The 26132-nt window shown below is 43.0% G+C and overlaps 1 protein-coding gene across 1 annotated transcript in view; it reads left to right on the forward strand.

Annotated features, from left to right (window-relative positions):
• The window catches only part of RNF213 (ring finger protein 213), a 166507-nt gene that overhangs the window by 111972 nt on the left and 28403 nt on the right, over positions 1 to 26132 (forward strand). Inside the window, 22 exon segments of the mRNA XM_015426544.1 lie at positions 2169 to 2303; positions 2490 to 2566; positions 3213 to 3360; positions 4042 to 4177; positions 4728 to 4919; positions 5431 to 5570; positions 6743 to 6897; positions 9168 to 9386; positions 10241 to 10422; positions 11705 to 11825; positions 12913 to 13013; positions 14073 to 14255; positions 14773 to 14942; positions 15036 to 15138; positions 15522 to 15633; positions 16412 to 16622; positions 21873 to 22063; positions 22809 to 22931; positions 24155 to 24265; positions 24530 to 24772; positions 25020 to 25101; positions 25900 to 25934. Coding sequence (XP_015282030.1) covers positions 2169 to 2303; positions 2490 to 2566; positions 3213 to 3360; positions 4042 to 4177; positions 4728 to 4919; positions 5431 to 5570; positions 6743 to 6897; positions 9168 to 9386; positions 10241 to 10422; positions 11705 to 11825; positions 12913 to 13013; positions 14073 to 14255; positions 14773 to 14942; positions 15036 to 15138; positions 15522 to 15633; positions 16412 to 16622; positions 21873 to 22063; positions 22809 to 22931; positions 24155 to 24265; positions 24530 to 24772; positions 25020 to 25101; positions 25900 to 25934 — 3170 coding nt within the window.

The following is a 26132-nucleotide window of genomic DNA, read 5'->3' on the forward strand; positions in this document are numbered from 1 at the left end:
TGAAAAAAGGGCCCCAGGTTTGCAGAGAAATGTGAAATCTAAAAAAATACATTGGGGAGTTTAAAAAAACCAAAAACAATAAAAGGAGCATCTGCAATTTTAATCAGTAGATTCCCTCAGTGCCTGTTGCTAGGCAACCACGGTATTTTTCTCTTGAGTAAAAGGAAGGGGGAGGAGGCAGGGCCTTTTTCAGGCCTATTATGGCCTTGGAAGGGGGAGTACTCATTAGGCCCAGGCCTGACTAGGGTTGCCAGCTCTAGATTGGGACGTTCCTGGAGGTTTGGAGGGAGAGTCTGAGGAGGGCAGGGTTTGAGGAGGGAAGAAACCTCAACTGGATATAATGCCATAGTTTACCTTCCAAAGCAGGCATTTTCTCCAGGGGGACAGATCTCTGTTATCTGGAGTTCAGTTGTAATTCTGGGATATCTTCAGGACCCACCTGGAGGTTGGCATCCCTAGACATGGCAGTAACCTCTGGGTGGCTTGATACCACCCAGCTTGCATGGCCCAACTAGGCCTGGCTGTTTGCAACTGTTCAACAGCAGCCACCCTGTAGAGCTTCAGAGTAGGGTCTGGGAGACCCAGGTTTGAATACCCGACTGGGTGATTTTGGACCAGTCACATACTTTCAGACAAACTTGCCTTACTGGGTTGTTGTGCAGATAAAAAGGAGAGGAAAATAATGTAAGCTGCTTTGGTCCCCACTGTGGAGAAAGATGGGGCATAAATGAAGTAAATAAATAATGAATGTAGCTGAAGATGGGAGGCAAATAAAAGGCAGGTTTCCGAATGGCCGAGAAGGAGAGAATGAGGCAGGAGGAAGGAAAGGGGAAATAGTGTGGGGAGGGGTGATACAGGGAAAGTGAGGAACCCCCCTCCACAAGCCCTTGAGGGGTTCCCTACCATGGAAGTGGGCCTGGACCACACACCTGGACCATAGTTTCCATAGATAGAGGCTGCCAGGGAGGGAGGAAGACAGCTTAAGACAGAGAGGCAGATGAAAGTAGGTTTGCTGCTGTGTAGGACTGCGATGGGGTTGCCAACTCCAGCAGGGTAGGAAATTCCTAGAGATCAAGGGGTTAGAGCCTGGGGAGGGTGGGGGTTGAGGAGAGGAGAGGAGGGACCTCAGAGGTGTATTAATGCCATAGACTCCACCCTCCAAAGCAGCCATTTCCTCTATGGTAACTAGGGCTGCTAGCCTCCAGATGAGGGCTGGAGATCACTCAAAATTATAGCTGCTTTCCAGATGACAGAGATCAGTTCCCCTGGGAAAAAATGACTATTTTGGAGGGTGGATTATATGGCATTATATCCTGCTGAGATTGCTTCATAGAATCATAGAATCAGAAAGGGTCATACAGGCCATCAAGTCCAAGTCCCTGCTGAATGCAGGATCAGCCTAGAGCAACCCTGACAACTGTTTGTCCAGCCATTGCTTAAAGACAGCTAGGGAGGGGGAACTCACCACCTCCCTAGGCAGCTGATTCCACTGTAGCACAACTCTTACTGTAAATTTCCCCCCCATAATATCCGGTACCTTTCCACCCTTAATTTAAACGCATTATGGCGAGTCCTATCCTCTGCTGCCAACAGGAACAGCTCCCTGCCCTCCTCTAAGTGACAGCCCTTCAAATACTTCAAGAGAGCAATCATGTTCCTCCTCAACCTCCTCCAGACTAAACACTCCCAAGTCCCTCAGCCTTTCCTCATAGGGCTTGGTCTCCAGGCCCCCAATCATCCTCGTTGCTCTCCTCTGCATCTGTTCCATTCTGTCCACATACTTTTTGAAGTGAGGCCTCCAGAATTGCACACAATACTCCAGGTATACACTTCCTATGACTGTACACTTCCCTCCCCAAACTGTTCCCTCCCAAGGCTCCACCCCCAAATCTGCAGGAGTTCGCCATCTTGGAGCTGGCAACCCAGAGGGGAACTGATCTCTGTAATTGGGGATTCCAAGAGATCTCCAGTTTGGCAACCCTAGAAGGAGAGAAGGAAGCAGGAGAAACAGAGAGGCTATCGGGGCTTTCAGGAAAGAAAAAGATTAAATAGTGGGGGAGGGGGAAATGAAATGCCTCCCACAAGTCCTTGCAGGTTCTCACTTCTCTATTTCTAAGAAGCTTTCACTGTAGTGCAACCTGTGATCCTGAAATATTGTTGTTCACTAGGGCTGTGGCAGTCTGTTCACATTGATGATCTGAGGAGATCCAAGGATATGGTCTCTGATGTAACTGCCTTCAGAAATGTCACCATCAGCCAGCTGTTTCTGGAACACAAGAGAGAGACTGCAGGAAATCTTGAATGTAAGAATTTCAGTAATTTAATAGGCACCTGAAGGGTGTGTGGGTGTGGTAGGTATATGTGCTTACATGCATAGGTATGTATTGCACATGTATGTAACAGCTGTTTCTGGCAGTCTAAAAATGTGCAGACTCTTCCAAGTTTACCAGTTGGCAAATCTCATTCTTCTGAGACATTCTGTATTGCAGTTGCATTGGCAGAGAGAACAGATGAAGATGAGATGGAGGTAGAAGTATCGATAGCACCGGAACAAGGAAAAAATTCTGTAAGTTCAGATCCAGTGCATGCTATTTCGCTCTTTGGAAAAAATATTGTGCATTTACAAATGCTAGTAACAAATCACAAAATAATTTAAGGTCATGATTATTCTTGTCCTATTTCTTATATAGAGAAAAAAATCTTCTATATGTTATGGGAGCTATATATTCACAGTAGAAATATCTGCATATTCCACTTTTCCCCAGTGAAATCTTTCACACCTTAACAATTTTAGAATACTGGTGCAGGTGCAGGAATGAAAGAGTCCTTGCAACTTTCTGTCTTAATTTTCTGGCTTTGTGCTTCTAGTAGGAACTCGCAGCTACTGTCATATGCAACATCAGTATACAGCTTTGTGGAGCTTTGCTGTACCAGTTCTTTCTCTAGCTTTGTTTGTGTTCTTCTCAGAGCAGATACTTGGCTAACTGCCAGTCCTGCAAGGGGAATATTCCACCATTACCGCCTTTACTGCTACCTCCACTGGTGTCAGACTAGGGAGCCACTGCAAGCAGAAGTGGGCTCTATTACATTTATTAAAATGTTTTAAATAAATAAAATACTCCTTCATTAAGAAGGAATAGTGAATCTGTTTTTAGACTGAACTATTTCAAGATACTAATAGGGGTTTTTTTCCCCCGTCTTTGCTTGGAAAGACCCAAGTCTTAGACACCACCATCCTTCTGAGAACCTGTGTACAAAGTGCTGTGGGAATGCTGAGGGACCAAAATGAGGGTTGTAACCGCAGCACTAGGAGAATTGAAATCCTCCTTAGTCACCTATGTGAGACAGACTCTTTGAAAGGTATGAATGACTAGAAGCACTTGATTCCATAAAAGTTTGCTGTCTTGCAAACTTTCCAGAATGCATTATATGTCAGTTTATTCCACAGTATGTGAAGCCCTGGAGTTAACTTGCCGGAACTAACAAACATAGACACGTTGAAAAGGCTGAGAAATATCATTTCTGTTTTGTGTTATTGGGTACAGCCAGTACTATGTGCTCTGTTTTCTTATTCGGGGTACTAGTTAATTGGGTGCAGTAGAAAGCATTCCAGAACGGAAATCAGGAAATCTCAGCTGATGTCAAGTCAAGTTCAAAACCTTTATCGGCATAGATCATAAGCATACACAGTCGCCAACTCAGCTGAGGTTAAAATCTAGGTAAATTAGCCCTGTATTTTTGTCCTATTGGCTAACTTTTAAGTGCTGAAGCAGCATTGGTAAGCATGGACTCAGAAAAAGACAGGGCCTCTGCATACTGGAGGTGGGGGGCAGGACAGCACTCCAGGTATGCAGAAAAAATATTACTTTGTAAATTTGAAAAAAAAGAAAATTCCCCAAAGCTGTCCAAATGAAGATAGAGTATGTAAGAATTTATAGCAGGGATGAGAGATTTGGGTGGGGGAGAATTTCCAGTTGCTTATTCCTAATGGATTCCCAACTTGTGGGGAGTACTAATTAGAAAACTTCTGCTGTTTTTCAGCCTCCTTCTTGAAGATAACAAAGAGTCGTCTCTTAAGTCTTTTGAAAGAGCAGGAGGAAAACTCTTGCACCATGAAAGAGTGGGTGCTGCGGTCGGCATCAAACCTCAGTGCCCTGCAGGAAGCAGGAACTTTCAGGTATCGACGCTAATTAACATCACTACACTTCCATAGATCTAAAAACACAGGACACTATCTAAAAAGACCCTTATGTATCCTAAGGCACTTCTTGGCACACAGAGGAGGAATGTCTGATTACTACTTTGTAGTCTCTGCATCACACACTGATGGGTTTTATGCCTGTGCAGGAACTTTTGGTTTTTGGGCACAATAATCTAAAATGTGTGCAGTATTAGAACCAAAATGTTGCATTAAAAATTTATTTCTGAATTAATAGCTCTCTATGCCAATTTGAAACATGTCTGTTTCACCTGGTAACATTAATTCTTGAAGTAGTATGCCGTGCTTCAAAGCATGGTTCACCCTTTTTGACAGATGCTTCCAAGAGACAGAGTATGGAAGTCCTAAGGAAGTTGGGTTGAAATGGAGGATTTGGGTGATTTCCCCCTTATATAGTATTCTTTGATATGTAACTGTTCTACTAGAATGCTCCTGAAAATCTTTGTTGGTGCTTAACATCTTGTTTTTCATGTCTTGTTTTAATTGTTTTTATTGATGTTTATACCAGGCGCACACTGTGGAAGCGGGTCCAGAATGTGGTGACTCCATCTCTGGCTTATATAGTATCTGTCATAGACAGAGATGCAAACCTGGATTTACTGGTCAAACCAGCAACAGAAAACTGCGTGAAGGCTGTGTGGATGTTCATCTTCAATGATCTGAAGCTTCTGAATATCCCTTATGTTATTGGTCAAGGCAGGTGAGTTGTGTAACGTGACTGTAGTGATGGTTAGTGAAATTATCTTTGTTTGCTTGTGAATGGGATTTTAAGTCCATGTACAGTAGTATCATTCAAGTGTCTGATTCAGTTTGAAAATGTATGCCAGTAATAAGCCCAGATAAATTGGATGCCTCTTTTCTGAGTGGGTCTTGCTAATGAGAGATCTAATGACTACTTATCTGAAAAAATCCATGCCATGAGTCCTTGTTGTGTGGGAGATAAATTAAATTGCATAGGTTGTTGCTAGATAACACTACGAGCGCAATCCTAAGCAGGTCTACACAGAATCCTACTCGAGTCTATTCAGTGGGGCTTATTCACAGGGAAGTGTTCTTGGGATTGTATTTTTAATTTCTCCCTCTTTTTCTCATGAACGGTAATTAAACAAAACATATTTCCATGCTGAAATGCCTGAAATGTAACTTTAGTTTTCTGTGTGGTAGAGGACACATACAGTTTGCAGAACACATTTTCTCTGTGTCTTCTCCAGCTCCCAGACCGAAACAATTCTCGTGCAGAGTTACTTTCAGGGAACTGTCTCTGATGTCAATGAAATGCCCTTCAGCTGGAGGATAAAAGATTATTTAGAAGACCTTTGGGCTCAAGCTCGGTACATCACTGGTGATAAAGGTGAGTATGCGGGGAAACTGCTACAAGTGGCACCAGGTGTGGGGAAGCCTAGACTATTAATACACCTCAGATTGATCTGAGGGTACTGTAAAGGTGTTATCCCTTTCTGATGCTGCTTTTTATATTTATTTATAAAAATATTTTTATTTATTTCTCTCCCACATTTCTTTCAATCAGTGGACTCAAAGCTTATGTCTCTCTCAAACACCCAGTCAAAATGTTTTACTTTATACAGGCTTTTAATTAAGGGTCGATCTTTTAACATAATTTTTATAGCCTGCTTTTAGCCTAAGAACTGTGTGAGGCTCATTTTAAGCTTCTCAGTGTTTTATGGTTTTATGCTCTGACTGGCTTTTAATTAGTAATGTACGGTTTAGGTTTTTATTATGTTTTATTTATGTTCAGGTAGGTTCCCTGGAAAGGTAGTGTAGAAATTGTCTAAACAAATAAATATATAGAATATTTGTATTTCATTAAAAACCAGCTTAAATCTCAATCCATATAAGTGTACAGTAAAGGAGAAAGCAAACCACTACTTATTACCCATGACTCTGACTGTCTCGTGCCTCACCTAAAGCATGCTGTGTGCCCCTGGCTTTCTCTGGCCTTCCTCTCTAATGTTCAAATGAATAAGCACAGAGAAGAGGAGCTTATGCCTTCTGTTTTCAAAAGCTAATAAGGAAAAAACCTAGAACAACTTGTTAGGAGGCAAAAGGTTCCACTAAAACATGTGTTGCAAATCCTCTAAGAAGTGCAGGTTGTGACTATCCTTTACTTGGGACCAATGTTCCCTCCAAGCTGTGGAGTCTTGTGAGCAAAAATTCCACTTTGTGAGCTACTGGCATTAAAATTGTGAGCAAGCTATTTGGCGACTGCATCAATTAGTTTGCTCTGGAACCGTCGTCGTTCCTGAGCTAAGGCAAAAATGCGTGAGCTGGAGGCGAAAAAACTGTGAGCTAGCTCACACTAACTCAGCTTAGAGGGAACACTGCTTGGGACTAAAATACAGAGAATTTTTTCGCTCCTCTTGCTTAATTATCCAGTATTCATTTGTAAAACTTGGCATAAGAGTCTTAACAATTCACTTTTAAGTATCCATTGTTGTGGGTGGTGAGATAAGATATGCAGTAGCAACTGAAATTCTCATCTAACCAAACTCTCCCACTTCATAGGCCACAAAGAAAAGTTTATTGACATCTTTCAGAAGACACCCCTTGGGAAATATCTTGCTGAGTTCTCTGAAAAAGAGAGGGACATCCTGTTCCACTGTTACCTCAGGGACTTCATCCTTCTGACAATGGGTGTATCTTCTCATAGAGAGTTAAAGGTCTGTATTTTAATAAGAGTTGTTAAAGTGCTTGGGATGAAGTATGTATTAATTATGATGCCTAGAAGTTGTGTGCTGTAGCATCTGAACAGAACACAAGCTTCATCAGGTTATAGCTGATGGAAGAGAAGAAGAAAAGATTGGATTTATAGCCCGCCCTTCACTACCCGAGGGAGTCTCCGAGTGGCTTACTAATCCCTTTCCCTTCCCCTCCTCTCCCCACAGCAGACACCCTGTGAGGTAGGTTGGTCTGAGAGAGCTCTTTCGAGAACTGCCCTTGAGAGAACAGCTCTGAAAGAACTTATGACTGACTCAAGGTCACACCAGCAACTGCATGTGGAGGAGTGGTGAATCAAGCCCGGTTCTCCCAGATTAGCATCCGCACTCTTAATCACTACACCAAACTGGCTTTCAGCTATTACTGAGGTTCATTTTCCGTCTTCAGTGCAGCCCCATATTGGGACTGCGCCTGCATGCAGGCTGGCCACAGAAGAAAAATTCCTTGCTCTCAAGATGCCCCCCCACCGAGCAGACACAACAGCTTTTTCCTGCCTAAACCATCACATGCTCCAGAAGAGAATGCTCCCCCTTTCGTGCCATTCTTTTTCTACTGATGTGGAGGTTGGACCTTCCTAGCTTTGCTGCATCATAAGAATCTTCATTGCTTATTGGCTTTGTGCTTTTTGTCTTTTCTCTGGAGGACTGAGGCCCAGGCTGTCAGGGTCCAGCCAGGTGTCATGGGTCAGCCAGCTGCCACTTCCTCCTCAGAGGAAGAATCGGAAGAATTGGACCCCTCACTGACCAAATCCCTACCTGAGCAGCTGGATCCAGCAACAGACCCAGTGGGGGAAGCATCAGGAAGCGAGAACGGTTTCCAGTCATGGCCAGGCTGCTCATTCTTCCAGGAGAAGAAAGAGGGGCCACAGAGGCCGGCATCCCCACCATCCTCTCCTGAGCCAGCAGAGCGTAGAAGTATAAAGTGCTTTACAGCTATTGAGACCAAAGCCTTGCAGGAACTTCTTCAATTCCGCAGGGCCGGCAAGACGGAGCTGTTCCGCCAGGCCTTTGGTTGAGGCAGTGGGCACCCATAGTCTCCGTGAGGTTGCTGTCACCCGTCCATTTATTGACCACCGACAACTAGCCTTTAACTCACCGCACCAGCAGGCCAGAACTTTATCGCCAACTGACACTTTTTCAAGCTGTACTCATTGTTTTAATTGTTATGTTTTATCGTGTTTTAAATTGTTCATTGTTGATCTTCTGTGCAGTCCCACATGAGGACTGCACATGAGCAGGTCTATCATCAGATAGGTCTTTACAGCTAAAAAGCCTCCAGGGGGTGTGTGTTTTTGAAGTCTCCAGCTCCAGTTGAGAGGATTTCATCTGGATTTCTTGAAGCTATGTCAGCTTCTGAGTCCCTTCTATGGCTCAAGAAGTGCTTCCAATGTAGAGTGAAGATGACCTAAACTGATGAAAATGACCTTTGTCTGTTTTGTTTGGATGAAGGACATCGTGTCTCCACATGTAATTTTACCTCAAGACAACTTTATTAAATAAATATCTTGCCTTTGCTTTGATTAGGGGATTAGCTACAATGGCAGAACTAGCAAGAGGCTGGGGTATAGCGTGGATCTGCTATCAGTTTTTACGGAGATAGTTCCCTTAAGGCAATAACCTGTCCAAATTGTAACAGAAATGGGTTTTAACTAATAATAATCTAGATATTTACATTCAGATCAGAGGCTGCAAGCATACAAGAAGATAATAGAAAGTGGTTAGCAGACAAGATAGATAGGGTTGCGGAATGTCAGGGCAATACTATACCTATCCTGAAGAGATGAAGGAATCCAAGGTAAGAAAAGAGGAGATGCGTGGACAGACCAGCAAGACCACAGAGGACCTGAGTTGTGCTTAGGGGTGTTAGCTTTATGTGTGTCCAGCTAAAGTCACACTGGGCATGTTCAAGACTGGGTATATTTATACCCCAAATGTATCCTGAAGGTATGGTAGCTAGTTTCACAATGGATTGATGGGATACCCATTGTGGAATAATAGGGCAATCTGGTGTTTCTCCAGTGGTTCAGCTTTTTATCCTAAAAAGCCTCATCTACATCAGATGGTGTAAATATGACAATGTTATGATTGATCTCTATTTTTAAAATTAGATTTCAAAGGCCTTTCTTCAGAAATCAACAGTTTTACAGCTGGGCATGTGATTATTAAAATGAATTAGACTTATGTTTGAATTAGACTTGTGTTTACATTTCCAGTTTCTGCAAATGGCCCTGTTGTCGTGCATTGAAGAAATGAAGGCAGCCTCTTCCAGTGCAGAACAGAATGTGCTGCCCCTTCCCTGGATCCACCTTGGTTACTGCCAGTATAGGAGTCGACTACAGAACTTCTCTAGGATTCTTGCTGTGTATCCTGATGTAGTCAGTGCTCTAACTGGCTATGCTGGGAGAGAAGGCAGCATCCCACGTCACCAAATGGTACTGTTGATCCTTGGTGTACTGTAACTATTAATCGTACTACAATATGTATTATCCTCTCTTCTAATAGTTCTACTTGCTTTGTGTAAACTTAAGTATTGGGGCAGTGGCTCTCCAGGGTCTCTGGTAGGGGTCTTTCATGTCGCCTAGTACCTGATTTTCTAGCAGGAGATGCCAGAGATTGAGCCTATGACTTAGATGCTGTACTACTGAAACATGGCACTACTCCTTCCTCCTGTGTTAGCTGACTGATGCACTTGACCTGGGCTTTAGCTCATGAAAGCTTACCTTAGAATGAATCTGTTCGTCTTTAAGGTGCCAGTTGCCTACGTTTTGTTTTCGCGGCCACTAACATGACTGCCCCATTGTAATTTGTAACATACTGCGGAAAACATTGCAAACACTGAAAGATGGAATTGTAACGAATTCCTCGATAAATGAATATGTTAGGCTCAAAACAGTAAGATGAAACTCAACAAGAATAAGGATCAGTAACATACAAGGGAGAAAAAAGGATCTTAAAGAGTTGCTGAAGGAATGTGGTCCTGTTCAGTTGAGAGACAGGAAAGCAAAGTGACATGTTGGAAGGAAGCCAGCTGTGGTCATTGGGGCTGATAAGAGTCAGTCTTTGCTTTGGGAATAAAAGTCTGAGTATGGTTGAGATTATGGTCCATGGTGAGGGCTTCAAAATCCAAAAGCCTCTAGAGATTGTTCCATTTCAGAAAATGGGAAATAAAGTAGAATATCTTTAAATTTCAGTCCTAGCCATTGTATGATACAGATCAATTTCCTTACTGTTAGTAAGTAAACTAATTGTGTTAGTAGTAAAACTTTGTCCGCTTATGATTACTTAGTTATTGGATGTGCTAGCTGCCTTGGCCTGCACTGAAATGCTGGAAGGAAAACTGTTGAAATGCAAGCCACAGATATGGCTACAGCAGGTGAAGAATCTTCAAATGCCAGTTGAACTTGTGTGTACAGCAAATGACTTAAAAAGCAACTCTGGTCCAGGGGACCAACTGCTCCAACAAGCCAGGTAGGTCATAGAGGCCAAGTAAGGATTTCAGAGTGTAGGAATGCTATTGGTGGGGGGTGGGGGTGGATCTGCATCAGTGTTTCCCTGGTTGCCAAGCACCAGACCTTATGCTGATTGCAGTGAGTCTGAATTGTTTGTATCCTCCTCAGATCTGGGAGGCCCTTTGTCTTTCATGGTGGCTTTTGTATAGCATTTTGCATGACTTACCAATATGTAACCAAAAGTTAGGCGCTGTAGTAGATGAGCTGAAGGGAACTACGAACTCTGGGTAATACAGTAAGTCAGGTTGCTGTGCCTTACTTGGGTTCCTCACTTTGATACTCATCTTCCTACTCACAGGCCTTACCAGTACTTGTTTTGACACACAAGAAAATAAGGACGTTACTCAGCCACTCTGGGTCTTCAGCTGCTGGTCCCCCAACAAAGCTTTTCTTTCTCCACTTTTGCACCTCTCTCTCACCCTCTCTGCCTTTCCAACTTGCTGCAGAGGGGACCACTCTATCTTATGGGAGCTCTCTCGGCGAGTAGGGCTTACCAGAAGCATGAAGGGGGGGGAGGTGCTGTTAAATGTAGACCAAACTACATTTGGTCTACATTTACGATACCATACCATACCATACCATACCATACCATACCATACCATACCATACCATACCATACATTGACTATATTTAAAATGAAAAGAAGTTCGATAAGTAAATTAAAAGCACACACTGCATAAGCAAGGAAAAATTAAAATAGGTGTAAACTTGTATCTGCTCTCTGTAAAGCTAAAAGCTTATTTATGTCATGTTAATAAGAGAGAGGTTCTTCAGATCTGAAGTTGCATTCATTTTGCCTCATCCATTACCTTGATTTCAATATTTGGGGATCTGGATTAAGATGGATTCCTTCTTCCTCCTGAAGGTATACAAAATGGCCCCTTTCCTCAATAAATTATAAAATTCTATTTTTCTACCTTTCACTGCCCCCCAACAGACTCTCCTTCTTCTCTTCCTATCTGCAAGAAGGTCCATCCTCACCTCAGGGTCACCTGCATTGCTGTGGCACTGAATGGTTGTGCATTAGGGAGGTGATTTGTACTGACTTGTTTTCAACTGTCTCCTGCTAACCAGAAAGGAGCACTTTATAGCTTCTGCTCTTGCACATAGTGCAACCTCAACAATTACCCTGTAGGATTGAAAATTTTGGTACTAGATTTGGGGGTGGAAGGTATTTCACCACACGCTTCTCACTTTTTATTAAGTAAGTTCTCACTGTGTGTTCTTGTCTTTTGACACAGGAGCCATTGGAATCGGGTTTTTGCAGTGTCCCTCTTTGTGGAACATGTGCTTCTTGGAGTAGAAACAGTGATGCCAGAGATGCAAGATCTGGTAAAGAAGTACACTTCACATCTTGTTAAAGTAAGAATCCAGTTCTTGTTTAGCAAGTCCTTCGGACTTATTCTTCCATATTAAATGTTCTGAGGATTGCTCTGTTAACCTTAAGGTAACTACTGTGTCTGTTCTGACCAAGGTAACCAAATACCAAGAAATTCTATATTAATTTTAAATAAATAGAAGGTCCATGAAAAATCATGGGAGCAACAAAATACTGGGAAACTGATCCAGATCTCCAACTCATTGATTCTCAACTGCCCTTAACATTCTAGGCCTCCTTAAATGTGTCCAGTCCTTTTCCAGCTTGGATTTTATTGTCCCTTTTCCCATTTACAAAGTAACTTTTTCTGGGGGATCTGCTGAGCATGCAGAAAAGCTGTCCTTCCAGGCATTGAGAAATACTAATATTCTTGTCCTTCTGAATTCTCACTCTGGGCTTGCACAGTAGTCTAGCATCTGCTCTTGTTTCCTTTTTACATCTAAAAAGATAAAGGAACAGAACTGGTACAGTGAAGTACTGCTGGCCAAAACACTTTGGATGCAGCTTCTGATGTAAGGGAGTAGTGGTGGTACCAGCAGCACCGGGTTCTCTCCTTGCTTCAGAGCACAGGGCAAAGTAACTGGAGAGCAAGTGCTGCAAGGGGGATTCACTATATATGAGCTACTGTGGACAGGAGCTTGCTCAACTTCTCCAGAAATGGGTACAGGCAGAGTGATGGCTTGGCTGCAATTATTCCATCATTAAATCTGGGTCAGAGCTTTAACAGATGGGTGGTTTATTTGGCTTGGCTTGGAAGACCCACTATGGTACATTGGGGGAACTGCTGTTGTGTTACATTAAAAAGTAGATAAGCTGCTTCTCCTAACTCAAGTTAACTAGCATTCAACAGTAAAAAAAAAACCTTTAAAAATTCCTCTACTAAAAACAGTTAACGTACTGAAGCTGGTCAGAAAAGCTTATCTAGCTGGTTTGTGAAAGCCAGTCTCAATAAATTATTAGATCTGCAGAACCTTATAGTTAACTATAAAGTGTATAGGTATGGCTATGTGGTTATATTTGAAGATAGTTCCTTTTTCCTTGCCTAGAGAGTGACAGGGTTGTTCTTTTCAGTGTTTCCAGTGGGATTCTGACATTAAAAGGCATGAAACATTCACTGCTGTGATGAAAGTGCTGTGCCAATGCAAGGAGGATGTCAATTTTGCATGTTGCAGGTAATACCTTTTTGGGATGAGTGCTTTTCCACTTTAGGAAACATGCCTTAGTTTGTCCTTGTTCTTGGAACCCAAATTTAGTCGTTTAGTATGGTACATGAAGCTGTAAAGAATGTGGACTTATAAACAGTGTGGTGTTCTGAAAAACAGGATTTTAAAAAAAATTCCTAGAAACATTTTCTGTCATAGGACATGGTCACATCCATTCTGTCTCCTAAGACTCTTCAGTTTTACCTGAAAGTTCAAGCATGGGATTTCCTGCTGTTGTGAGCAGAGTTGGATTATTTGGTCCCTCCTCTTGCAGAGAATTCATCCTAGAACTAAAATTCCTAATCTGTTAGGTTTTTGATGAAGAAACATTACCCAGTTCTTTTTGTCTTGGAGAAGTAACAATGTTGCTAGGTTGTTGTAGATTTCCCAGGCTGTATGGCTGTGGTCTTGGCATTGTAATACCTGACATTTTGCCAGCAGCTGTGACGGGCATCCTCAGAGGTATAACACAGAAAGATGGAGTACTCTCTGTGTTGTAAGATGTAGAGCATTTTGTGATTTTCAGGACAGGAAACCATACCCTATTTATTTTTAATCTCTCTTCTTTCCTGTTGAAATGGTGTTTATGTTTATGAATTTCAATGGCTTCCCTATGTAATTGGATTACCATGTCAGATTACACAGGGGAGCCATTGAAATTCATAAACATAAACACCATTTCAACAGGAAAGAAGAGAGTTTAAAAATAAATAGGGCATGATTTCCTGTCCTGACAAACAAAAAATGCTCTACATCTTACACCAGCACTACAGATAAGATTAGAATTTCAACAGCCAATCCATATGCAACAGAACCTCCTCAGGAAAGCTCCTTCATTAGCATGTCACAGCCTGGGAAACTCCTACAAGATAATGACTCAGCCCTACCCCACCTTCCTGAGTAGATATAAATTACCTGCCTACCATTTGTTCTTCTCACCTTGACACAGATTAACTCTTCCAAACAGGGAAGTTTCTACTAAATCCAAATACATATATTTTACATTGACTTCAGCTCTTGCGTCCACAGGTACGGTTTGAAGCCATGTCCAATTTGCTTGGGAGATCCTAGGGATCCAGTCAGCCTTCCTTGTGATCATGTGTTTTGTCAGAGTTGCATCAGACAGTGGCTGGTACCAGCACAGATGTTGTGTCCGTTCTGCCTAGCCAGCCTGCCAGATGACTACACGCTGGGTGTATCCAAGGAGCTCAGGTAATTCCTTGTCTCTGCTCTACCAGATTGTAACCCCGGTAGTAGTTTTGAGACTTTATCTTTCACTCTTTTGGACAAGTATTTCTTATACATATGGTGCAAATTCTACAATTGACTAGATAAGTTCTTTCTTTCTTTCTTTCTTTCTTTCTTTCTTTCTTTCTTTCTTTCTTTTTCAGGAAAAACTTTACAAGTTTTTAATTGGAATCTTGCTTTCTAGCAAACTTACTTTAGAAGTTACAATATGGGTGTTAGAGTCAAATATGCATTTCTTTTCTTTCTTTTTTTTAGATTTTAAATTCTTTATTAAGTATTGTTGTTAACATACACACTTTGTAACAGTATGATTTAATACAAAAAGTTTGGATAGTGAAATTGAGAATGTTAACTATATTTTATATCAAAGACCCAAGAAACTAAGAATTCTTCAAAAATTATGTACTAGACTGTGCCTTTGTGTGATCAGTAAAGAGAATCTCTGAATAGATAAGTAATTTCTCACCCATTTTTCCTGCAGTGACATCATAACCCAATATTCCAAATTTCGCAAGTTTTGCAATAGTTTTTTTATTGATCTGGTTTCCACAATGTGTTTCAAAGACAATGAGCCTCCTGAAAAAGCTGTGATTCAAGAGCTGTTGAACTTGCTGTTTGTTCGTAAGGAGGTTTTGAGAGGATGCCAGAAAGGTATGCTTGCATACTCCTTTTAGTTGTCCTACCCCAAATACATTGACTTTATAATTTCTCTAAACTGAGTTTTGTTGTATTTTCTTGGTTCAGGGAAGCCAAGTGTGCATACGAAATCTCTGTCGCCTTTTGATGATGTAGTAGATAAAACTCCTGTAATCCGTTCTGTGGTGTTAAAGCTGCTTTTGAAATACAGGTGAGAACAGTCAGATCAGGATATGTGAGTAAATATATACGTCTCCTTGAAAGGTAGCCACTTGATGTTTGTTCTAGATTCAATTATTACTTTCCTCTTTTCCCAGCACTTGAAAAGATGTGAGGGGAGGGGGGGACAAGAGCAGCATTTTAAAATTGCCTCAGTAGGCTTTTAATGAGTATCACTGTCCATGGGTCAGACCCAGGGACGCTGTGACATCTAGTTTGGCGTTTTGTCACTATTGCTTCTCAAACGCTGCTGGTTCTTTCCCCTTGCCCCCATTAGCTAACAGTACCGTTCCTTTATTTTTATTTAACGCACAGTTAATATCAATAAAAACCTCCCATTACTAAGGGACAAAGCATTTATGTTTGTTTCCTTAGTTTCAATGATGTGAAAGCCTACATGCAAGATTATTTATCACAAGTAGAAAACTGGATTCTAGGCGAAGATGATAAAACAGAACTTTATACACTATTTGTGAACTGCCTTGAGGTAAGTCTTCTTTACCTTTTTAATTCTCCAGGGTACTTTGTAAAGTAGTTCTGGAACCTGTAGAGACTGCATGTGAACTTCATGACCTTAACATTTCCTTTGTTCAAATGTGGAGGGTACCACTCTCCTTTAAATGGTTTTAACCATTTATTTTGTTTTAAGTCTGAAAAATCTGCACCTCCTCCTGGGTTCTTTCATTTTTTTCACTTGGGGGAAATCTCAAGTCGTCATATCCAGGCAGGAGCTTTTCAGGAAGAAAAGGAAGGAGCTGACCAGAAGCTGCTTGTGATTGGGACTAGTCAATTTTACCATTTAGGGAACAGGAAAGGAGGTTAAGGGGAATGAACTAAACAGGCCTTTCTCCTTAGTATCCAGCCAGACTCCCACCCACCCCTTCTCCAGCATTATGACTGCATAGTTATCAAGCTGTTGATATTCTGTATCAGGTCAGGAATGTAGCATTCACTTTGCTACAGATACTGTAGGTTAGGGGTCCCCAATCTTTTTGATCCTGCAGGAATCTTTGGAATTCCGGCACATCATGGTGAGCCCAGCCACAAAATGGCTGCCATAAAATAGTTGCCGCAGGAGGCAAAGCCAGCCGCAAAATAGCTGCCACACCTTACCTTCAGTCACATAGTGAAGATCCTTGTGTTTTGGTGGCAGCTGCTGCCAAAGCAATGTTTTATAAAAGTCTTCACAGCCAATCAGATTACCAGTGGCCAATTAGAAGCCTTACTGGGCAATTCTAAATTCAGTCTAAATGTCCTCCTTTCAGGATTCCATGCGTGAGAAATCAGGAGTGTCTGCTGAGGAAATGAAGACAGCCTTTCTGAGGGATGATGGTCGCTTCCTGGCGGAGTATTTGCAGTGGAACAGTCAGGATACACCTCAGGAAGCTTCTATTGAGTATTTGCAGGGAGTGGCTCGCATCCGGATGTGCTTGGATAGGGCTGCAGAACTGCTGTACGAACTCCATGGAATAGCAAGTAAGTGGGATGATGGTAAACAAATGAGCTGCTAATGTACCGAGCAGCTACCATATGAGAGAATTTTTGCTGATACAAGTTCTGCTAAGTGTAGAGTTTGGGCAGAAGAAAGAAACCCATGCCTTTTATGCTTCAGATAAAAACTTGCTCCAAAAGCTACACCTGCAGTATGTCATCTGTAGTTCATCTTCCCTTCTTCAAAACGAGGGGGTGTCCATCCCCTCCCCTCCAGAGCAAGAGCAGAACAGTTTTTCCTGACTAGGTCTTTCCTATCTGGAGGAGCAGAGTGCCCCCTTTCTTTCTTGCCATTGTTGAGATAGGAGCATCTAGGCTTACCATGCATCTTTGTGCGAGTTCCCTTTTCATCTCTTGGCGATCTGCAAGGGGGGGAAAAAACAACGAAAAGAAAAGGCCATAAACCAGTTTTGGTGGTCTGAGGTAAATTGAACTTACCTAACGTGGTCATTGATTCATGATTGTCCTTATTCCAGCGCTGTTTTCTGTTCCCCACTGGGTCTTTACCTAGGCGGCAAGTGACAATGTCAGTTAAAGCCCTCTTTAAGAAGTGCATGTAATGCAGCACCAAGAAGACCCACACTGATGAGCACAAGCTGTGTTTGATGTGTCCGGGAGAAGGCCATAATGTGTCAGTTTGCATATTGTGTCAGCAATTTACTCCCAAGGCCCACAGTGTCAGGGCATAGCAATTGAAGGCCATGTGGTGGGAGTAGGCACTTTTGTCAGCTGAAACCTCAAAATCCACCCTAACTACTGAGCTATACTCAAGACCCTCCTCTGCTTGGTTGGTTCTGTCTAGTCTAGTGTCAGAATCAGAGTCCAGACTACTTTTTGTGTGCTCCATTCCATTGGTTCCGGTGCCTGAGCTTAAGTCCCAAACATCATCAGTATGCTTGATTCCAGCCTCAGAACCGAGAAGATTGCATGCTCTATCACCATCATATGCAGAGGTACCGCGCTGCTCCTCAGAACTGCCAGCTAAGGAATCTAAACAAAAGACAAAGCACAAAGAAAGATCCAAGTCAGCATCTGAAGAACCCAGGCATCTGCCTCTGCCTGTTGTGTTCCACCACAGGAACAACCTGAGGTCATTCTGATGCCACCCCGCCCACCCTTGCATTGCTTCTCACTGGCACAATCGGTTTCAGAGGTGGAGATGGAACCACATCCACTGCCACCAAGGGATCCTCTAACAGCCCTTCCACCTGAACCATTGGTTCCAACACCTTGGCTGCAACCCTACCCACCACCTTCCTGGCACCCATGTTATATGTCGCCGGCATGTGCCCTGGTCGGAGTGCTACAGCTTTATTTATTTATTTATTTATTTATTTTATTATTAAATTTATACCCCGCCCTCCTCACAAGGGCTCAGGGAAGCTTACAAATAGGGCACTTTGTGCCAATAAAGAAACAGAATAAAACACAATAAAACAAGATCATTAACAAGTGCTCTAAGATGTTACACTAATCAAAAGATGGTATTCGGCTGATGATGTTCAGATATTGTCTATATTTCAGAACAACTGTACTGGTCCACTGTGCCGCTGCAGTGTGATCTTCCAGGGACATTCCGTTTCCAGTTGTTTAAGGGATCGTTGGTGGAAGTAACAGTGGCGGCTCCTAAGCGAAAGCCTGGCGGAAGAGCTCCTCCGGGAGCTCATTCCACCAGGTAGGAGCCGCCACCGAATAGGCCCTGGCCCTGGTTACCACAAGCCGGGCCTCCCTGGGGCCTGGGGTCACCAGGCGGTGTTGCGCCCTGAACCAAAGTGCTCTTTGGGGTATATACAGGGCCCTAGCACTGTTGAACACCAGACCTGACAGCGTTCACCAAATGTAAGGTGCTTGGAACCCCAACTGTACTTCAGCACGGATCCTACCACCGTGGAGTTTGCAGCCGAGGAGAAGGGAATGGTAGCTTCCAGCTACAGCTCTGAGTGTCAGTTGGACCCATCCCCAGGCGAAAGGTTAGGGGACCCAATGCCCATCTGGGCCAGGAATAAAATATTGAGTAGTTTGTATATGCCCTCACCAGGCATAGTTGCATTTGCCATCCTGGAGGGCTTGTGCCTCATTGTGGAACAAGCCATCCTCTATGCCAGCTACATCACGTAGGGTGGAGAACTTTTATAAGATCAAACACATCCTCCTCCATTATCATCACAGAGGAAGTGCTGTCCAGGCAGAGACTGGATCATCATTCTACACTGTTGGACAAAGAGAGCAGATGCCTAGATTCTGCAGGAAGAAAGATCTATTCATCGACAGCCCTCAGTTTCTGCATCGCTAACTATCAGGCCCTCTAAGCTGAGTTAGTGTGAGCTAGCTCACAGTTTTTTAGCCTCCAGCTCTCACATTTTGTCTTAGCTCAGGAAGGATGGCTCCAGAGCAAACTCATTTATGCAGTTGCCAAATCGCTCGCTCACAGCTTTAATGCCAGCAGCTCACAAAGTAGAATTTTTCCTCACAGGACTCCGCAGCTTAGAAGGAGCATTGCAGGTGATCATGGGAGGATCTCAGTATTTAGAAGTTCTGTCTGAAGAAAAATGTTCCTTGGTGAAGTTAATCCAAAACAAAGTGATCCCACTTTCCAAACAGGAAATAAATGCCAGCAGACATGTGGCTGAAGCCTATACCAGGTCTGTGGCTTTGGCTGTGGTGTTACATCATCACTCCTGGCTTTGCACTGCTGCCTTCACTCTGGACACTCTTTGTAGAGTGGAGGACTTACCTCTTGAGGGCTCCATACTCTTCTTTGCATCACTTGACGAGTTTTTCTCTAACTCGAGGAAAAAAGGTAGACTGGGACTGGGTGTGACACGACCTGGCCCCCCTCATTGACAGAGATACTTTCCCTATCAGCAGGGTTATGCTTCACCTTTCTTTCTGTAGGGGCAATAGATACTCACAGCAACACCAGCATCAGTATCCTGATCCCAAGCCATTCCAGCCTGCACCATTCCACAAAGGGGCCAATTCAAGTCAAGGTCAGGGGCCCACATCTCCTGCCAAAGGATTAACAGCAAACACCCCCTAAATTCCGACTAGCTCCGCAGCCCCTAGGGGATGGCCTATGTTTTAAAGACAGCCTGGCCCAATGCCTACCAGAATGGTGCAGAATTTGCTCAGACACTTGGGTGCTGTCAATAGTTGAAAGTGTCTGCTTTCTCGTATGTCACTCCTTGCCTCAGTGTGAACCCCCATCACAGGCAGTTGATAACCCCTTCTCTGAATTAGGGACCCAGTTACAAGAATTGTTGCTGAAAGGAGTGGTCGAGTAGGTTCCAAGGGATGCCTAAGGAATGGAGCTTCAGTTTGGGGTATTTTCTTGTTCAGAAGAAAGACAGGGGTTTTAGGCCAATCCTGGACCTTTGCAAGTTAAACAGGTTTTTACACATCTCTAAATCTCAGATGCTTGCTTTGCCAGCAGTTATTGAGATTTTGAAAAGAAATACTTGGTTTGCCATGTTGGATCATAAAGATGCATACTTCCATATTTCCATCTAGGAACCACTGAAAATATCTCTGCTTCTGAGGAGATTTTCCAATATACCTCTCTGCCCTTTGGTCTAGCAATGGCACATAGGGTATTAACAATGTTGATATCAGTGGTGATGGCTCACCTAAGAACCCTGGATTCTTCTGTCTTTCTGTACTTGACTTCAGCCCTGTCCAAGGAGGATCTCTGAAAATTTGTTTTTTTCCGGAAAAAACTGGGGGGAAACCGGGTTTTTTTCTGAGCTTCAAAATTTCCGGAAATTTTACATCTCTAGCCCTGACAGATCTGTTTTTCAGAGTTACGCCAGATGGCAGGGACAGTATTTTCCTCTATCGCAGGTACAGGATTTTTAGACCCATAATCCTCTGTTGTACCATGACATTCTGTGGTTGTATCTTACAGCTTGGAAGACATACCCATTGATTTAGGCTTCTTTCCAGGGGTCAGAGAGGTGCTGGAGCAGTCTAGGAAGCCTTCCATGTGCTACTCCTATGCCGCTAAGTGGAGGAGTTTTACTGTTTGGGCTAGGTCAAGGGGCCTGATTCCAACATTATGCTCCCTGCAAGAGGTATTTGATTACCAGTTTCCCCTTAGCTCAGAAGAGCTTTCCACCTCTTCGGTGAAGGTCCACTTAGCTGCAGTATCTGCTTATCACGATTTGGTGAACAGCACCTCTTTGTTCTCCCTTAGACTGTCTAGGAGATATTTGAAAGGGTTAATCAACGTCCTTCCGTCCCTCCCTAAGACCACAACGGTCATTGTCGTTGGTGGTTTCACCACTCATGCTTAAGCCCTTCAAACCTTTGGCCTCTTGCCTTTTGTCCCTTATGAGTATGGAGGTGGCCTTTCTGGTTGCTGTCACTTCAACCAGAAGGGTGAGTGAACTCGTCTTCTTTAGGGTCGGCCCTTCTTTCTTCAAGGTTTTTCATGAGAGTGGCCGTCCTGCATCCCAGGTTGGTGTAGTGTTAAGTTCCATTTAGCACAAGAGGTTACACTTCCTGTTTTCTTCCCATCTCCCACATTTCTGGCCAAACGAGTATTACACTCCCTTGATCTTAGGAGGGCCCTATTGTTTTACATGAACAGAATAAAACCTTTTCGTGTAGATAGTGCTTTATTTGTTTGTTATTCCGGTCCTCAGAAGGGTAAAGCTGCATCTGCACAGGTCCCTCTTGAGGAGGGTTGTGGCCACCATAAAACTCTGTTACAAGACTGCTATGAGCGCTCTTCTGTATTAATGGTTAAGAAGTACACATGCACACGAAAGCTTATACCCAGAATTGAACTTTGTTGGTCTTAAAGGTGCCACTGGACTCAAAGTTTGTTCTCTTGCTTCAGACCAACATGGCTACCCCCACCTGAATCAATATTATTGGTTTGTTTAATTATTTTTCCTCATTTGAAGGAAGTCAAGGCAGACATGCAGCATCTGGAGGGGTGTGCCACTCCTCCAGAGCACATGATGATTTAGGCAGGAAAAACCATTGCACTTTTGCTCTGGGTGGGGGGGGTGCTCCCTTGGTCCCTTAGAAGCTTCTGTCTGTGGCAGGCCTGTGCACGCGCAGTCCCAGTGTGTGCCTGCACAGAAGATAAAGTTACAGGTAAGTGCAACCCTGATTTTCTTGCCCCCTATGTGAGACATTGTTCTGGTTGCTTGGGTGCTGCTCAAAATATTGAACATCAGTAGCTTAGCATGGTTACGATAGAGAACCCAATTTCCTTTGTCTCTGCAGATGGTTCTAAGGATAATGAGAAGGAGATGTACCTGCAGAGGGTGATGCAGTTTTGCCGTTGGAATGACTGGTATAAAGTTTACCTTGTCCGAAAGATTACTAACCAGTATGGCCTGGAGTTCACACAGAGCCTTTCCAGCAAACAGCAGTGTCAGTGGATATTTCCTACAGAAATAATTCAGCAACAACAGGTAGTGTAGATTTATCTCTATTCTCAGCCATTTACAACATCTGTTGGACTATTGGGCGGTGATTTAGTATGGGCGAGGGACAAATGGAGGGAGAATCTGTTAAGGGGGAACATCTGAAAGCAGAATAAAAGGGATTCTGTTAAGATTTGCTGCCTAAGCAGAATCTGGTTATCACTGAGCTCTGAGCAAGTAAAGTGGACTCAAAGAATGAGTGGGAAAGTATTTGCCAGGATGCTTTAAGGTCCTTGACATATGAGCCTGGGCAAAATTACTCCATAGGCAGCTTCACCCTCCTAAAGACTGAGTTCATGCAGGAACTTTAAAATCATGAAAGTTAACAAACTATTAAAACCCAGCCAGAGCATTAAAACCCAGCACATTTAGCAGCCTAAGAGGTTCCTTGTAAAACAGGTTGTAGGCTAGAAGCAGACTATGAAAACAGTTCTAAAGAAATCAATGACCTTAGTTAAAAACCTGGGTAAAAGAAATGTTTTTGCCTATTGCCTAAAAGAGAGTAGGATAGATACCAAGCAAGCCTCAATGGGAAGGGTATTCTATGGGCAAAGTGCCGCCAGTGATAAAAGTTTGCCTGTGGTGGTCACCTGCCTCACCTCTGCAAGTGAGAGCACAGAGAAGCAGGGCTTATGAGGAAGATCTTAATCAATAAATAAATCATGGTATTTTATAGTCTGATTTCGTATTCACACTTTAAAAAAATGGGACTTCTTGTCTGTTGTGGCCTCAGAGGCATCAGCCTGGACACATTGATCAGTTCCTGGTATGGGGCAAACACTACAAAATGATCCGTGATGCTGTGGGAAGAGCCGTGATACAAGGCCACGTGGAGAGCATAGAAGCAGCCCTGAAGGTAAAGCCTTTTTCTCTAACTGGCACAGTTGTCTTTTTCTCTAACTGGCCTTTTTCTCTAACTGGCACAGTAGCATATGGAGCAGAGGTGCATCAGTGGCTATTAGCCACAAGGTATAGATGGGACTCTGGGTCAAGTGATGCTCTGTCATCTTGGTGCTTGGGGGGCTCAACAGTGGGAGGGCTTCTAATGTCCTGGCCCCACTGGTGGACCTCCTGATGGCACTGGTATTTCTGGCCACTGTGTGATACAGAGTGTTGGACTGGATGGGCCTTTGGCCTGATCCAACATTGGCATCTCTTATGTTCTTATGTTCTTATGTCTTTGATCGGCCTGAAAGTGGACCATTGTCTGTTTTGTAGCAGAGGGAACATGTATCTCTTCAGTTTCTTTTCTTTCTCTTTTTATAATTGGGCTTGATAAATATGTTTTCTTGATTAATGTTGATACCTTTTTGGTTGTCATTCACCTGGACATATATGTAGTATTTTCTTCTATGACTTCTCTTAGAGGATCAGTTACCCAATATTGGATTGTCAGAATGTGCAGATGACAAGCCACTTGGCACATTGACTGGAACATCAAGGGCAGCAAATTGCTGCTACCTTTAGTCTGCTGCATGCCATATTCAGATAATTAGAGGGAATGTTTGTATCATGAGTGATTTTTTCCTCCTTCTGCCATTTTATTTCAGTTGATTGATTAAAAATATTGATACCTCACATTCATAACCAGAGTTCTTGAGCTGCCTGTGAACATCTTGCATTACATTTTGGGGTGAGAGCTTACCTACAGGGAGACAGAGGAAATGGGGGGGGGACCCCCTACTACAATACACTGTTACAGTTGGTGGGATGCCTCTGAGTGCAGAGTTGAAATAGTAGCTGTGGCCCAGATCTAAAAATATTCTCCTTAATGGTTGGCTACAGCAAGTAAAAATGGTCTCTAGGTGGCAATGTAGGGATGCATTACAAACGTTGGGGATCTTCCCTTCCTCATTAGGCCACAGATGGTTAACATAGATAGATACATGTTGATTAGTGGTCTAAAAAACAATATATCTGTGTGTCTAGTAACTCAGATGGAGTCTTGCAAAAAACTTACTATTATCCTTTGCACTAATCTCACTAAGCTCCATTGCTGCGGGCCAGAGATGGAAATCCTACTGCCGGTGATCTTTCTTTCCCTCCATACCAGTTTTCATGAGTTTCTTTTTCTTTCAGGATTATAATGGCCCCAGGTCTGCACAGCCTGTTCACTTTCTTTTGGCTGTTTTCAGAGAGTTCACATCTCAGTATGCCTGTGGGGACTCAAGCCTTCACCCTACCGAGAAGGTAAAATATCTTGCTTTGCTGCCAGGCAGTATGTTGGCTGGCACCCAAGAGGCAAGACGATAGAAGTGAAACTGGGAAGGGACTCTTAGCTAAAATTGTTGTAATATTCCTGCGGAGAAGGAAATATGTTCATTGTTTCATTTATTGTTAAACATGAATTGACCCCCTTCAGCATTTCTAATATTTGACCATACAGAGAATGAAATGAATCTGGCTAAAAATATTATCTTGCTTTGTATAACATAATGTTTCTTCTTATTTCAGCAACGTCTAGCTCTTAAAGAGTTGATACAGAATTCCAAAGTACTTCCTTCTGTAGAACTTCAGACATTTGCAGAATCCCTTGTGGATAACAGTATCCCATCACTGACGGTGAATCTGATGGATTACAGCCACAATAGGGTAGTAATTGACATGGTTGTTCATACTGGAGCTATTTTGCTGTGTGGCCAAAATCGAGTCCTTGAGCCTCTAAGAAATCTGGCATTTTCTCCCCACACAATGCAGGTAAGGGAAAATATGCCCATCTTTCAGTCCCTCAAATCATTCCTCTGTTACTTGCATTAATTGTCGTGCTCTTTGAAGTAACTGGTAGTACATCTTAGTCCTTAATATCTGCTTCTGCTTGGTTACTTGAGAAAATGGGTCAAATGTGTCTGGGGGTTATCAAAGCAGATGAAAGTCTGCTATAAAAAAAACGTAACTGTTTGGGGCTTCAGTATCGCTTTGATTAGGAGTATCTTTTTCTCTGCAGCATGCGTTTCTGCCAACAATGCCAGAAGACTTGCTGGCTCAGGCTGTGAGATGGGAAGCAACAGCAGGGCTTCACTGGTATAGTAAGTACTGAGCCTAATCTCCTGAACTAGGCATAATGGAATCAAATAGGAAGATGATACTTGCATGCAAATTAAGATTCCCTCACCATATGCAATCCAAGCATTTTATAGAACCAAGTCTTTTCAGTTTCATTAACTCAACTACGTACATCTCTTAGGAGTATCACAGCATATCCTATTTATCCTCACAAAAACGAGTGGGTTTTTTAGTTCCATTTTATCCCACCTTTCCTGTAAACAGCTCAGGCCAGCATACTTGGTTCTCCTCTACTCATTTTATCCTTACAGCAACCTTGTGAGATATGTTAGACTAAGAGTTTTGTAGGAAGCAGGGATTTGAGCCTGTATCGTACGGATCCTAATCCAATATTTAACCGCTATACCACTCTGGTGCGCCAGTGTGAGAGAACCTCTCTGCCATCTGATACAAGTTAGGCTGAGACGTAGTGACTAACCAAATGGCAGCGAGTGTCAAATTCCTACTCGGATTCATGGCTAAGTGGGGATTTAAATCTAGATCTTTCTGACTCAAGTTCAATAGTCTGGGATTGATCATATGTATCCCTTTCCTCCACCCTAAAGAGCCTTCTGCCAGTGTAAGTGTCTCTTCCATTGGAGGAAGAGCCACTTAAATTGGGGTAAGGCTCCTTAGAGGGTGGTTGGATTCACCCCTCTGTCTGCTGCACGACAAAGAATATCGGAGGAAGAATGAGGGTTCTATTCTTCGGTATAGTTTAGAAATGTTCGATGACTTGTTTGCAGTGCTATTATACTGATTTATTGTTTATTTTTAACTAGCTTGTCCAAATGGTCACCCCTGCACTATTGGAGAGGTAAGAGCCTGCACTGATGGTGTCTTTAGTATATTTCTTTTGGAACGGTCTCTTCTCTGTTTTGCATACCCCTTCACGATCCCTCTATGCTACATCTTGTGCAAGACTGCGTTGCAGACAAGCGTTGTCTTGGTTCTCTGCAACTGCATAATGACTTGAAATGCATGAGGAAATTTCCTGTGCCAGTTGGTTTTCAGG

Source organism: Gekko japonicus, unplaced genomic scaffold, assembly GCF_001447785.1.
Source record: "Gekko japonicus isolate JY-2015 unplaced genomic scaffold, Gekko_japonicus_V1.1 scaffold1415, whole genome shotgun sequence".
In the NCBI taxonomy this organism is placed as follows: domain Eukaryota; kingdom Metazoa; phylum Chordata; class Lepidosauria; order Squamata; family Gekkonidae; genus Gekko; species Gekko japonicus.